The sequence below is a fragment of the Camponotus vicinus genome, unplaced genomic scaffold, assembly GCF_025532165.1.
Source record: "Camponotus vicinus isolate PSW18456_S1 unplaced genomic scaffold, iyCamVici1.0 SCAF_5, whole genome shotgun sequence".
Classification (NCBI taxonomy): Eukaryota; Metazoa; Arthropoda; class Insecta; order Hymenoptera; family Formicidae; genus Camponotus; species Camponotus vicinus.
In genome coordinates this window covers 569,611-584,752 of record NW_028141977.1, presented here as the reverse complement: position 1 = coordinate 584,752, position 15,142 = coordinate 569,611, and the positions used below count along the sequence as shown (strand labels likewise).

The window sequence follows — 15,142 nt, the reverse complement described above, 5'->3', positions numbered from 1 at the left end:
TTCATCGATACTGTATTTTCCCATCATCGCCGTTTACCGTGCACGAAGAATTGCTATTCGAGATATCGGTTCACACTATGGGAAAATATGCAAATCCGCTGGCGGTACTAACGAGCACGTGCGATTGTATGGTGTTGGTGTATGTTAGAATATGAGCAAGTAGAGCCGCAGGGATGAAAGGGAGAGGAAAAAAAATGAAAAAGATTCGTTCCTCTCTCCTCTGAAAGATTAATTTCATATGGATCGTGCGTGCGAAGACGTATAATCAAAGAATAACAATCGAAGAGAAATAGAGATAAACTTAATATTATCTAGAGAATTGATTTGCTAGAGAGTCTATAGAAATCTGAAGTGAAAGATGATTTAAATATAGAATTAGATATTGAATTGCTTATATATATATATATATATATATATATAATATATAGCATTGCAATTTAAATATTAGTTAATTTTATCAAAATATTACGTGTATTGTGTGATAATACTTTATGAAAATATATTGAAAAATTAAAAACATTACTTTTTTTTTAAATGAACATCATTAAACACCACAGAAATATGATTTTAAAAATATAATTCTCTTTAGAATAATTTGAAACGAGACAACAAGAAAATAAATTTTGCAACTATAATATATATCTATCATAATATGTCATCTAAATTATAAATTTTTTCTCGAATAAAAAAAAGGACCGATAGCAAAACAAAAAAACACCATCAATTAAATCGTAAATCAATGAATGCTGTTTAATGTTTCCAACAGTGGTCTATCTAGGAATTGCTATCTTTTTATTTTTTTTGCATTCGATTTCTCTCTCTTTCTCTTTCTCTTTGTATCTCCTCGCACGGCATACTTTTTCTTCTTCGAGCCGTTTGAACTGCCACGACCCCCGCTTGGAATTACATTATCGGCACTGCCAAGTTCACTTCTGTTTACATTCGACATGCTATACGTAACTATGTGCGAAAGTGCGTTTTTCTCACGGATTCGCGAATGTTTAAATCGAAAGTTTCTGGTAAAAAATTCTGGATTCATTTTAATCTATTTTAGAAAAAGTTATATATCATATATTAATTTTCTTTATTTAATATAGAAACTTGATCTATTTAAAATATAGAAATTATGGGAATCTACAATAATTTTCGCAAATGAATCGAGAGATGTTTTTATTTTATAAGAATTTAATTTATTGCCACTAATTTTGCTTCTTCGTACAAGAATCAAAAATTCGTTTAAAATCTGTTTCAATTATTTATTATTACAAAATGCGAATCACTACGTTAAAGCTATGTACGTTCGCTATTTGTAACGTGTCTCTATTATCTTGTTGTAAGCTGCCTTTTATTTCCAGACATTTATTTTTACACGTATCGCGCGTGCGCCTTCCATTACAACGGACGTGCTTATTCAACAGGTTTACAACGAGGCGCGTAGCAAGAATCCCCATAGTGGAAATCGCTCTCGAGTCCCTGCGCTTATGTTTCATAAATGGAGCAGAAATTATTTCTCGTACGCGGCTCCCGCCGGAGTGTGATAAAATCGTTTGCAAGTCAGGGACCCTCTTTTAAATCTCTCTCAATCATTTACAAAACTGGAAAGATAATACTCGATATGAATTGTGCACATTATCAAACTTGAAGCGAAAAATTCATAGAAAAGAAAGAGCTGAAAAATTGATATAACTCTGGAAAAATTTACATAAATCTTGAAAAAGTTCTTGACTATATATGTAAAAGAGTTGTAAAAATTAATGACTCATAATTAATAATATAATATATATAACAAATATCTCAAGGAGATGTACATTTTTTTTTTAAAGTGAGCGAATTTCCTATCTTGTCTCTTTCAGGTAAAGTTGCATCAGATATTATGGTGATTGTTACCTCTCAGTGTTGCGCGTATCTAAAATTAAATACGCGAGCATTAATATGTAGTTGCGAATTATGCTGTCACAAAAGTCCTTGATATCAGTGACTAAGGATCTTTACTTTAGAATACTGCGTTATAATTTTGCAATGTTGCACGCGTTAATCGCCATTACTATTTCATCGATCTTGCGGCAATTGCGTTATCTGCAAATATTATCAGCATTTCCGTTTGGAATTCTCTGAGATTCATGAGCTCTGCTAATCTCGTAGGTAAATATGCGAGTACTTTGATTTTTTCTCACTTTCACTAGAATTTATATTTTCGTAAATTAATTTCATAAATCCAATTACGTGTAAATGAGTCAATGAGTGGAAGATAACGTGGCGCTCAATAATGTAAACGTCATCGTAAAGTGTGTTTTTACGAACTTTATACGGCCAGATAAAAATCTTTATAATGTAATCTCTCATTAAGAGCACAGCGCGGATAATCAAGTACTCTCTTGTCAATCTTTCAAAATTAGATTGTCTCGCAGAAGAAGTAGATATCATATCTTCAATTTTAAGCAGTAAACCATTATTTCGAGATTCATCGTAGATAATGTTTGCATAATACGCAATATATCAAAATATATTTGATCGCAATGAATTATAATCGGCGATGAATTTTTAAATATGATCCTTATATTTAAATTTCCTTCTAATTAAAATTAATTTTTTATAAAATAAAGTTTCCTTTATTTAAATCTCGAAAATGCTACTCGATGCGAGGATGGGATGAAAATCTTACAAAGTGACAGACATTCGCATTTAATTATCATGCACGCTAAAAATTCATCGCCGGTTCATCAATTTAGCACCAGATAGTCGTATTTAGTGCAGAGAAGACTCAAAATTATGTATTTTAGAAATAATTTCCCGTTCATTCACACGCTACCTTAGAAGTACCGTGCGTGCACCATCGGCGTTGGCACGCCACAGGGTACGTATTATTGATTTTTCGAGGGTCGCCACCGTAATCGAGGCTCATCTCGATTAGAATAATTGGCAATGATCGTTCGCTGACCGCCTGTTTACATTGTTAGATCGCCGGCGCTGATTACGCGATAAACATCCGAGGATTATGGCTAATGCGATTAGCTCATTCATGATTCTTTCCGCGAGGCTGCTGAAAATCAAGGCAATGGAGGGAAATTTTGATCTATTTTTTAACGACTGCTCGGGCAATTTATTTATTTGCGATAATGTAATTTATCTGATTAATATAATTGAAACTTTTTATTGCAGAGCATATGTAATATTTCGCTCGATCAAAAAATAGATTGACTTTAATAGGACAATTAATTAAATTCTTGATAAAAAATTGATTGATCTATAAGACGTTTTGAAGCATAAATTATAAAATAAATTTAATTATTAAATCATGTTCTTTCTTAATAAAATCTGTCAAATTGTTAGTTTTAAAGCAATTTGGAGACATGTAATGAACTTATGGCTCCATCTATTAAATCCGTCAAAAAAAGTCAGCTGACAGAATATTTGAGAAAATTTATGAAATTTATTTTAATATACATCTCGTTATATTAAATATATTTATTTCCAATCTTGAAATTATATAAAATTGGAATTTTTTTAATTCAGAAATATCACGCCAAGTTATTTACTTTCTACGTGATTTATCATGCGAGTTAGGTATACAAGTTTATCCTTTTATAGAAATATACTTATCATGGAAAGGCAAACAAAATTTATAATAAATTTACAATGAAAGAAAAATTATGCATAATACATTTTATTTTCTATTAAATATGAAATTCATGACAAGTATATATTTTCAAATACGGATTAAAATATGTCAACAAATAATCGCAAATATGACAAAACAGTGACAATTTTATTTGCAACTTTAATATTCTAATACACATTATTCTATTATTACAGATTAAAAGTATATTACATTGAATGCTAAATATCATAGATGTGTGATTATTTAATATCTCATATTGATTGAGAATAAACAGTCTACCAATATTCACTAAAATGTAGACGAATACAATATCAAATATCTCACATATATTCGTGTTTCATATTAAAGACACTATTAAATAAAAAATATTTATATTTATTTTAAATTTATCGATATTAAAATTGTTTGAAATAATTACTTTAAAAATTCTTGAATGTTGATCGATTTTTGTTTGCAGTGTAAAAGATATCATTGTAGGTGATTATAATAAATATTGCATAATAAATCATAATATGCTGTACATTTACAAACTTATTTTTTTGATTGACGAACATATTGCTGCCTCGAGATGAGTTATTTGATTGATGACTAAATAAAATTACAATTAGGTGAATGAGAGAAAAGGGCTCGTTTATAATATGTCTAATCGTATTTATTTGTTCATGTAGTGTAATAGTCGCTATATGTTTAAATACAGGTGGTCTATTGCAGAAACGAATATACCAAAACTTAATAATGTACACGCTATTTAAGTGATTCTTTAAATAGATATTTATCGATTACATCATCCAACAAGAAGGGAGAAGACAATAGTGTTAATATATTAATTTCATATAAGATGCAAGCTCGACGAGTCGAGGAAAGTAGAGTTGGAAGGAAAGCTTCTAAGAAGGCGGTTTTCCCGCGCAGAACGCAATATGATTGTGATTTTACGCAGTAGACGGGAAAGAAGGGAAAGTACAAAAGGAAATACAAAGAGAATACAAGAGGATGGAAAAAGGGGACAATCTCTATACAAAAATAATCGGCGTGAGGCAAGAAACTCAAACGCTCGGATAAACGCGAGAATAACGCTATGATACAAAGTCGACGAGATAATACTTTTTTTTTCTTAACGAGATTAGAGTGATTATATAATCTTTTCTCACTTTTCTCTCTTTCTTTCTCTCTCTTCGCGAATTTACTCTCACAATCTCTCATTCTCTCCCGCTCTCTCGCTCGCTTTCTCACTCAAATCTTTTACGCACATGTTGTACGACAATGGCTACAATAATAATTGTTATTGTGATGTAAAACGTGTAACACATTAACGCTTTGCGAACGAGCGAGACCTTAGAAATCTAATTAATTAATTAATTAATTGTCATGCGTTTTACGCTGCTTGTGCGCAGAGATATCGGGCGATCTGCGGCTCGGGAATCTTATGCATGAATCTGCGACATCGAGGCGATGGCGGAGCAAGAAGAATTGGTCTTTGAATTTCGTCACGTGCACCACCGCTTTTCGCTCGAGTATCGTTCCCGACTGCGTCGTTTTCACGTAGCGATTAATTATTCCATCACCGGGAACAGTAAAGAAAAAAAAAATAAAAATAAAAAATCCGAATATCTTACATAAATCTCTCGATACTCTCTTTACAATATGAAATTCTTCATCTTTGGTAGACATTACTAAATAAATATCGTCGCTTAGAGTAAAGGTCACGTGCAGAATCGAAGGTAAAAGTTTGCTCGCGGCTCGTCGAGATAGAAAATTCGAAGCGACGCGCGCGCGAAACGTCGCTTTGGAAGTCCATTCATCAAACTTTCGCTCGACGGACTCTCGCTTTTTTTTTCTCTTTGTTTTTTGGTCGCGGAAGCTTCTTCCGTTTCTCGCTCTATATTCGAGAGTTTAAAAAAGATGAATCGCGCGAACACTATTATATACTTTCGGCTAGATGCCTAGTCTTGAGCCGTAACGCAGGCTTCAATGATCGAAAATCGCGCGTAAGAATGAGAATCGCGTTTCATAATCGAGAGAGACTATGCACTCGGGGAGCAAACTAGAAAAATATACACACCTATACTTGCAGTATTACGATCCGGTGCTCGAGGATGCTGCTTCTATATCGTGGTGTGGCGCGAACAACGATATTATAATCTTCGCGTATCATGCTATAACTATTACGGTGCATGTGGCTGTGCGTGTAGATAAATATTAGAAACAAGGGAAACGAATACGCAATTCGTCGATCGGGGCTTCTTCGTGTGCGTCCGAGTGCCCGCTACTGGACGAAATAATCCGTAATTGGATAACCCAATTGGAATTGGACATCGATCTTTCGTTGCGTAACCAGTATAAATTGTTGTCATGCAATTTATAATCGCAAAGCAGAATAAAACTTGTAATCCTTTGTGTATTTTCGATAAGTAGTAAGCAAGAAGCTTTATATACTTAAATGTCTTTGGATTCCTATTAAATATTTTCTTCGGTAAAGTTTATTTTTGTCATCTTGTATCTTCATGTGCTTGTTAATTAAAAACAAACGTGATTATATAAATAATTCATATTAAATCAATGATGCAATCTATTCGCTTTTCGCTGCTAATCGAAGATTCTCGATTTAGATAAAATAGAAATTCGTCTCGTTGTGCTACTTTCGTTTCGTTCTTGCCGAACGAAGTAAAGTCGCCATCAGAAGGAGACTCGCGGACGCGATATTCTTTTTCACTGGTCAGCGCTAACGCGTCCATCGTCGTTTCGGGGCATTTTCATGATGTCGGTTCTCGGACGAGTCGCGGGTTTTTTTTTCTTCTACGCGTACAAATAAACCTAGCCTAACGCTATGTCACATTATATAAACTCGACGAAAATTCTCTACATACTTGGTCTGCCTATTCACTAAGTAGCCTCTGTTTATTCGCACGCCATTCTCTTTTGTGTTGCAATCTATTCTGTATTGCGTTCTCGGCATGATGCTTCACACATTCTCACAATTTTGTCAGTCCGAGTTAAAATCGGGCTGCTTGCTTGCGCTGCGTGTTTACAGTTTTCGAGCGCGAGATCTTATCGGGAGTGTTAATTAAACGACTCAGAGAATGCATGCTGCGAATCGCACAACTAAGGAAGACCCATAACATTTTTCTGAATAAGCTTCCCTTCCTCGAATAATGAAAATTCCCACGTTTGCTCGCAAGATTGACCAATAATCAGTATTCTCCTTTCAGAATCCTTACATTCCGCAATTATCTTATAAAAGTTATTACATCACTCAGTCAGATCATTATTCGAGGGAGAGAGGTGAACGTCATCGTTGGGATGACGTGTCTCTACGTGTTTGCAGCACGTGAGATTCTTCAAAAAAAACAGTTCTATGAACTGAAAAATTCTTCTCGTTCTCGACAATCCCGGTCGTAACAACGATACGCTTAGCATGACGAGCTTTTGAGTTCGCCAATGTCGGCAATGTTCTGCAGCAAGGGCGCAGCCTCGCTGCTCGCTTGGGACTTGCTGTTATAGCGTTGCTTGCTCAGCGCCGACAGCAGACTCGCGTTGGTCGACATGAGACGTGAATTCGCGGCACCCAATGCGGCTATTTGCTGCTCCTGCGCGTCGATCACGCGCTGCTTGTACGACAGCGCCGCTGACATCTTCTGCTGTTCGCGACGTAGCTCCTCCTCCACAGAGATTAATCTACGAGCAAAAGAATATTGTATTAGGATTAAACATAATCGTGCGATAAAGATAGAGAGAAAGATGGTCGACAGAAAACTACGACGCGTCTCTCAGGAAATATGTATGTTCCTCATAACGATCCTTATTCTTTAAAAGCTTGTTCAAGGATACTAAAATGATTATTTTTTAAACGGTTGCATCATAGTAGAAGAATAAAGAACGTCGAGGAGTCAAGCACATGTAGGAATGAGCTTCGTCTGAACTCTCTCTTCTCTTTTTTTTTCTCTCTCGAGCTACTATTTATTTAGCTATTCCATTTATTGATGAAATTCACTTAAAAACTCTGAGAGACGTTACAGCGAAGCCGAAAATGAATCAAGCACACCACGATGCATAGTTAATGAAACATCGATAGATAAAAACAAAGCTGTAAAAAGCAAGAGTGTTTGGTGCAGAGTTTGATACATTTTTCGAAAAGTATAATGGAGTATAAAATAAGAAGCCTTTCTAAAATTAGGTAATCGTGTGTCTATTTTGTAATCACGGTCACAGCGAGCAATATATAATAAAAGGGAGAAAAAAGAAATGTCCACAAATGTTGAAGAATTCAAATAAATTCGTAGTGAACATTAGCTTGTGACAAGGACATTTCTTTCTTTATGATACGCAAGTGATTGCCAGGAATCACAGAATATCCGTGCATATGAGCAGCATGAACGTGTTGAACGTGTGTCGTGAGGTGTGCCGGTGTTCGATGAACGACAATCGGTGAAAAATTGATGTTTCGTGATCTCGGTGAACGCAGAATTTCATTCGGTTTAATTTCGAGCGGCCAAACGCGATTCCGCGCCAGTGTTTTCCCGAAAGAAAGAACACGAAGATTCAATACATGTGAATGTAAAAAATGTAAGAAAAGCTTGTAAGAAATATAATTGACTCTTACACCAAAGGTCCAGATCAAGCCAGAGTATACCAAATGCAGCGGATAGAATGCACAGGAACACACAATCAGTTAAACATACATCATTTCGATAAAGTAGCCGTTCATATACGGATGAGTGTTTTCCCCATTAGTTCCGTTAGACATAGAAAAAGTGGTATCCGCGATTAGACAAAGTTTATCCTTTAATTGTACGCGAAATAAAATAGTCTCTCAGTTTATAGTATCTGCAACCGCATTATTTATTACTATATAAAAGAATTTATAGACAATTAATCAAAAGTTTGACATGAAAATTCTCTATAAAACCATTTATGAAAATATAATATCGAATCTGAATGTTGTCAATTCAAATGTGTCATCTTACGATACTTTTTTAGAATTTCTTTATGAAGATTTTTTCAAATGAAACGAGCGAATCACAAAATGAGGAGATATGGAAGATTGAGCGGCTGAACATGACGAGTTGTCGAAGTGAAAAACGCAGAGAAAGTGATAATAATGATCACGGTGGTATCAGGGTTCACACTCAGGCAAAGAACCGGTAGTGGGTTAGCGATACCAGTACGGAAATGAAGAGATGAAGTACCTGGAAATGATGCTCTTCATGTTGTTGTCGGGCGCGAGATCTAAATCGGCATCGTCGGTGGCACCTAATCGCGCGCGCAATCGCAGCCGATCTACGCTATTCTGCAGCCTCTCCACTTCATACATTTCCACTTCGTACTGGAAACGAAGAAAACACGTAGCGTATTTTAGTTACAAGAGAAAGAATATTCGTAAGTATTCGTTAGACGGAAAAGTATTATAATTAATCGTTTATATGTAGTCAGTAAATCTACAGCAAGTAAAGATTGTTATTCACAATTCGGTTTATACAAAAGAATTATAGAATTCTTTAGTTCAATAAATAACCCTTAATCCAGCACGATCAGTCGCGTTAAAGATTAATAGGAAAAATAAAATTAAAAAGTATCTTTTGTTGGCTCACCTGATCGATACTTCGATGACTGCGAGATTTGCTCCTTCTGGTGGTACAATTCTCCTCCTCGCTGGTATCTGACAAGTCTCGCGTAGAGTCCAGAGAGAGCCTTCTTCGGAGTTTTGGGCAACAGACGTCCTGCGTATGCTCCGAGTTGTTCCTGTGGGTTTGATTACCCTGCCGCCATTGGTTCTGGTTGTTCCTTTGGTGATTTCGTACATTGTTCTTGGGTGGTGGCGAAGGACTCAAATCGACACCTCTTACACTGTCAACACCGCCGCCGCCGCTGCCCTCTCTCTCCTCGGAACTGCTGCTATCGCGTCTACCCGTCCTCGCGTGATTAGATTCCATGTGATAAACAGGATTAGCGAATGCTAGCGGCGCTGTACCGAGAATATGCGCGTTCGCGTTGTTGCTGCTAAGATCTACAGGGCTGGAGCTCTGACTATAAGCGGCGAAGCTCTGATAGCCGGAAGAAGCCACGTTGCTCAATTGAGAGATGGAAATCTGCGAGCCTTTCTGTGACTTGGATTCCGATACTTCATCATCCGCGTATCTCAGTAAATCAGACAGTTCATCAAGGTTGCCGTTGGTGGATGTAGCATGATTGTTTGTTTTGGGAGGATTATAATTGTTGTTAGGTTGATGATTGATGGACAACGTGAGATTCGTGGGTGGATTAACGACCACATTCGCGTTCACCGTAGTCTTGGAGACATTGTAGTTACGCTGCTGCGTTTGATTGGCATTCTCTTCCTTGTGGCAATGATTTCGGCTAGCCGATCTCGACACGTTGTAATTGTTGTGATTATAATTATCCTCACGATCGTGAATATCGAGATTTTGCAGACGCGCAATGTTATGCCGATGTTGCTGCTGCAAGACGATGCTTCCATTGCTCGACTGATTGTTTTGCGATGAAGAAGTGATGTTATAATTGGAGTCTTTCAGATTATTGTGACTTTCGGAACGCGTGGGACTTGTTGGATGAGTCTGGCAGTGATTGACGTTAGCCAAGCTTGCGCTGGCTGTCAGTCTGTAACCCGGCCCAGAACGATTGGACCCGAGCGGCCTATGTTGCCGCGTAATTGGCGTTGGTGAGCGCGAAACGAACGCTGGTGGTTCCAGAGGATAATCATCAGAGCTGATTTGTAGTTGCAACTTGCCGTTCGTCGGCAGATAAGCGTTTCGCGGTAGAGTCGCCGCTCTAGCGACATTAGGACTACGCGAGCTATTGTGACCAAGAGTGTTGGTTTGCAACACTTCATTGCTATCCCTGATCGTGCCGTTTATCGTGCTATGATTGCTCAGCGTTGACGTGGCCGAGATGGAGAGATTTGTGTTGCTGTTGGCGATCGTCGGATCATTGTAACGGAAAATGTTATTCTGCAGATTCGGATAACGATGCGCGGCAGGTACAGGACTCGGACCCGGCTGATCTAAAGCCAAAGAGATTCTATCGAGAATCTCGGGTAATCGCGACGGCGGCATCGACGGCGAGGACGGTGCTATCGCTGCCATACTTTCTCGTAAAAGAGCATGCAGCAGAGACAGCTGCTTGCCCAAATCTATGTAGCCGTCAAACTCGAGCGAATTATTGGCTGGTGCGTCCTTTGGCAGTGGGCTCTGTTGAAAAGAGAGATACATTGAAGATTAAAATATGAAGTAAAATATGTTAATAAAGAAAAGAGATGTACTTACGCTAATTAATTGCAAGAAATTCTTCATAGACGGAGCTTCTCGTTCGAGTAGATCATTCATGAATTCCATAAAGTTCTCTTTGCCCTGGAATCTCGTGAAATTTGCAAGCGTCTGGAGTGTCTTCGCGACCAGAGTAAGATTTCTCGCCGCTTTCTCGTTCGGATATTCTAAAGCAAAAATTATTTCTCATTCATAAAGTTATGCGCGTTAATTAATAACGTAATCGTTAATTTAAGATCGATTGATATCTCAATTAATGTGTCATATGTCGTTTCAACTCACCGTGTGTAATATTAAAGAGAGATGGACTGAGAATGGCGGGACAGAGAAATCTCAGAAAGATTGACGCGGAAATGAGATTGTCTGCAATGTCTTCCCGACCCATATCGGCTAGACGTTCGCGGAAAATGCGGAAGCATTCGCGCAATTCCAGCGGAAAGTGAGAGTGACTCGATAATATTCTGTTCCAGGCTAGTTCCACGGCGTTGCGAAGGTTCTGCTGTTGTTTGTGCAACGCGGCGACGGAAGCGACCTTGAGTGGGTCCACTTCGCAATCGCCGCCTTCGACCGCGCCTCTCACAACGGCTCCCAGAGTCTCCTGTAAATATCTGTCCCCGGTCAATTTCAAGTAAGCTTCCATCGCCTTCGTGGCTAACGAATTCCCTCGAAACGTGAGTCTTTCGTCATCTGAAATATTGAGAACAAATATCAAAATTATTAAAATTAAAATTATAAATTGCATAAATTAATAAACTAAAGAGATTTCAATAACAAATAAGTTAAAAATTATGAATCTGTAAGCAATAATTGCGCTTGGAGAGAACAGTTTTGAATAATAAAATTCAATAATGAAATGTTAATATTTTGATGCGTGACTTTAATTAATTCTAAGAATAATAAGGACTGACCTATTCGATGAATGTCCATCATGACGAGATCTGCGAGGAATTGCGGCGCCTTTTTTTCCCGTTGCATGACCGCCACCAAAGCAGTCGCGATGTCTTCCTTCGCCTTGACACCTATGACGGGTTCCAGTTTTTCGCATAGCGACGCGTAATCGGTCTTCAGGTATTCCAGAAACTCCTGATAAACCTGAACTGGCAGTATGTCAACCGACTGGAAACGGCACTTTACTCTTAATGCGGGTGGCTCCTTGAGAGGTCCTTTGTCACCTACTACGGTATACCATTTCTCCGTCAGATAACGTGACGTCACATTGTGCACTGGTATACTGACAGAACCTAAAAGAGAAAATCGTGCATGAAGACCTAATATTATATTGCAATTAGTTGCAATAATTTCGTATAATTTTTCATTCACATATAAAAGAGAAGGAGCACATTTTATATTTTTTTATTTATATTTTTACATAATCTTCTTGTGTATAAATATAATATATGTAAGCAATGCAGCAAACATTATCAAATTTAATTAAAAAAGAAATCTGGAAAAAAATATAAAGATTCTCCATAATCGACATAGATATGCTTACCGATCAAAACATTTTTGTCTCTCTTCTTTTTCCTATCCGCCTCCCTGTACAGGTTGACCTGGATCGTGTTGACGGAGGGCAAGTGATGGAAATCAAAATGCTCGCCCCAGAAGCACAAATCAGCCTTCAACTTGGCAGTCGTTCGCGCGTACAAGGTGCTGTCGAGGCAGACCTCGCAAAAATATCGCTTCTTTGCGGGCACGCCCTTCGCCTCCAATAACCAGATCTGCAGGGAATTGTCCGTTCGACGTGTTTGTTCTGCATCCGGCTGAACGGATTTCCTTAAGCTGTGCAAACAAAAACAGAACATTCACATTTCCTTGTATATGATGTATCCATAAGTCAAAAGTAGCATTTGATTGTATAAAAAAATTATATTACAATAACATGACTATTGCCAAAGCACTTCTAATAGTCTAGTTGGCCTATTTATAATCATTCGACTGCCGATCTATTTATACGATACTGTCGAAATAGATGATGTTTAACTTTGTTGCACTCGATCAAAGAGCCAAATATCATATTCGTCGACTCACGATTGAGAAACCGTATGAATCTAGAACACGGTGCACCGCAAGCGAATACTTGACGATAATCGGCGATAATCGTTCTTCTCGCATGACGAAAACGAATCGCAAGTCGACGGGGCGATAAATAAAAGCAATACGTATACCGACCTGTGCAACCACTGGTCCCGTTCGTGAGCGGTTCTGCAGCTGAAATACTTGGGCCCGCCGGTGCTCGGCGTGACCTGGAAGCAGTGGGGCCTGCCGAGGAGGCTGGGATGCAGCGGCGTCACCGCCGCGAGGTCCATCGAGGTCACCGCCTGTCCGCAGAGGAGAGATTCGTGCGAACGGCATCCCCGAAGACCGGCGCCCCGTTGCTTCTGCCGTTCGAGCTTCGTTACGCTCTTCGTTCTCTTCAGAGGGTTCGACCGGAACGATCGTTTCGAGAAGAAATTCTGCAAATGAGAAGAGGTAGTCTCGGTTAAAGGTCGTGCACGGACAGCTAACTCGTCAACATTTTTCTCGCGATGGAAAAATATGCTGCGCAGCTTTAGATATGCGGTTCAAGTATAATAATTGTAGATATGTATATAAAGTATTATTTTATTAGCTTATTTTTATTTTTATTAGCTCGTGCATATAATTTGTGTATATAATGTATGTATGCAACAACAAAATTTAATAATTTATATTTTCATGATGTATTTTTTTAAATTATTGAATCGCGATAACGAGACATAAGATTTGATTTATTCTAAACAATCTAAACCATCTAAAACAAAAAGCACTTTTTGTATCATTTTGTAGATTTTTCTTCGCATATAATTAATTTATATTTATATTCTTTATATTTATATTCTTTATATTTATATCACTTATTTCTTTGACAATTATTTATTATTAGAGAATACAATTTTATTTTCTTGCAAATTTGCTATATTTTGTTCAAACTACAGAAAGAACAAACAGATTTGGCTGATTGCCATTTACTAGAAAATTTGATATATCTTCCCAAATGTACATAAAATATATAAAACCTAAATATATTCGAGAGATATAAAAAATACTTATGGAAATGCAAAAAGAAACAAGAGAGAATACATTTCGCAGTATTATTTGACATTATCTGTAATAATAATAATCTTTAATAGTAATAAACTGCATTGATTACTTTAATTAATAAACTGCAAGAAACAATTTAATGATGTCGATTAAATGAACGATTTTATATCTCTCCTGAAATCACAATAAACAGACCTTTTCTTTTTTTCCAAACTTAATTTTACAATAAAAAAATGAAGATTCGAATTAATCGAGAGGCACCCTATTCAAGAAAATATTAACAAATTAAATCAATCATGTATTTCTGAGGAAGCGTTTCATAGAATTGTTCCTAAAACTGGAAGAAATATACAGAACACGTGCTGTATATTAAAAGTTTTAAAGGGTGACGCGAACCATTTGAATTCCTAGATAAAGATTTATCATTAAAGTTTACAGAAACAGGAATTTTTCAAACATATTTCTGTAGAAATTTTGAGCCTTTCGCGATATTTACCCTCGCACTAAAGTAGTTGATGATCGTGCTGACAATCTTATCGTCTTCGTTTTCCTCCATTGGTTTGACGCACATTTTTTTCCTCTTACTATCCCGCACAAATTCAGTCGGATGAAAAAAATTAAACAAATGTTTTCGACCGCGTATGAAATCACATTCTTTACATCGTAAAATCGCACAGCGTATTTGACAGGAGGATATTTAAATAATTCATCGCTCACGAGACATTTTTATACAATCTATCATATAATAATTGATAATTTCCTTAATAACTTAAAAATTATTTTTATAATTAAATCGAATATATTACATAATTTTTTTTATTATTAATTTATATCATATATAATATATATTCTAACAAGCGTGAGAACCTATAATTGGACATTTTCATATTTTATCGTGTATATCGGATGTGAATTCTATTTCCGCAATAATTTTTCACGACGGAAGCAGTTTCAATTGTTGATAACGTAACCCAAAGTATGCAAAACATGACATTCGCATTCGAGAAGTATGTAAACATTGTTTATTTTAGATGACTCGGAAAACTTACATTCAATTGAATATCTCCCACGCACATTTGCTTAGTAATCTTAACAATTTTAGACGTAATAACCTGAAGAATCTTTCTGTAAACAGCGTAATGGTCAAATAATTGAAATTCTCAATTTAATCGCGCCATTTAAAACT

General features: G+C 36.8%; 1 protein-coding gene across 13 annotated transcripts in view; it reads right to left on the bottom strand.

Moving 5' to 3' along the window:
- Positions 1-3,745: 3,745 nt before the first annotated feature.
- The window catches only part of Raskol (Ras GTPase-activating protein raskol), a 281,119-nt gene continuing 269,722 nt past the window's right edge, over positions 3,746-15,142 (bottom strand). For all 13 annotated transcript variants that reach the window (XM_083099962.1, XM_083099964.1, XM_083099958.1 and 10 more), the window contains 8 exons: positions 13,066-13,349; positions 12,389-12,675; positions 11,805-12,137; positions 11,179-11,583; positions 10,897-11,063; positions 9,205-10,821; positions 8,803-8,939; positions 3,746-7,291 (listed from right to left, as the gene is read on the bottom strand). In XM_083099962.1, the coding sequence (XP_082956088.1) occupies positions 7,027-7,291; positions 8,803-8,939; positions 9,205-10,821; positions 10,897-11,063; positions 11,179-11,583; positions 11,805-12,137; positions 12,389-12,675; positions 13,066-13,349 (3,495 nt within the window). In that variant the 3' untranslated portion in view covers positions 3,746-7,026. The remainder of the gene's footprint in view (positions 7,292-8,802; positions 8,940-9,204; positions 10,822-10,896; positions 11,064-11,178; positions 11,584-11,804; positions 12,138-12,388; positions 12,676-13,065; positions 13,350-15,142) is intronic.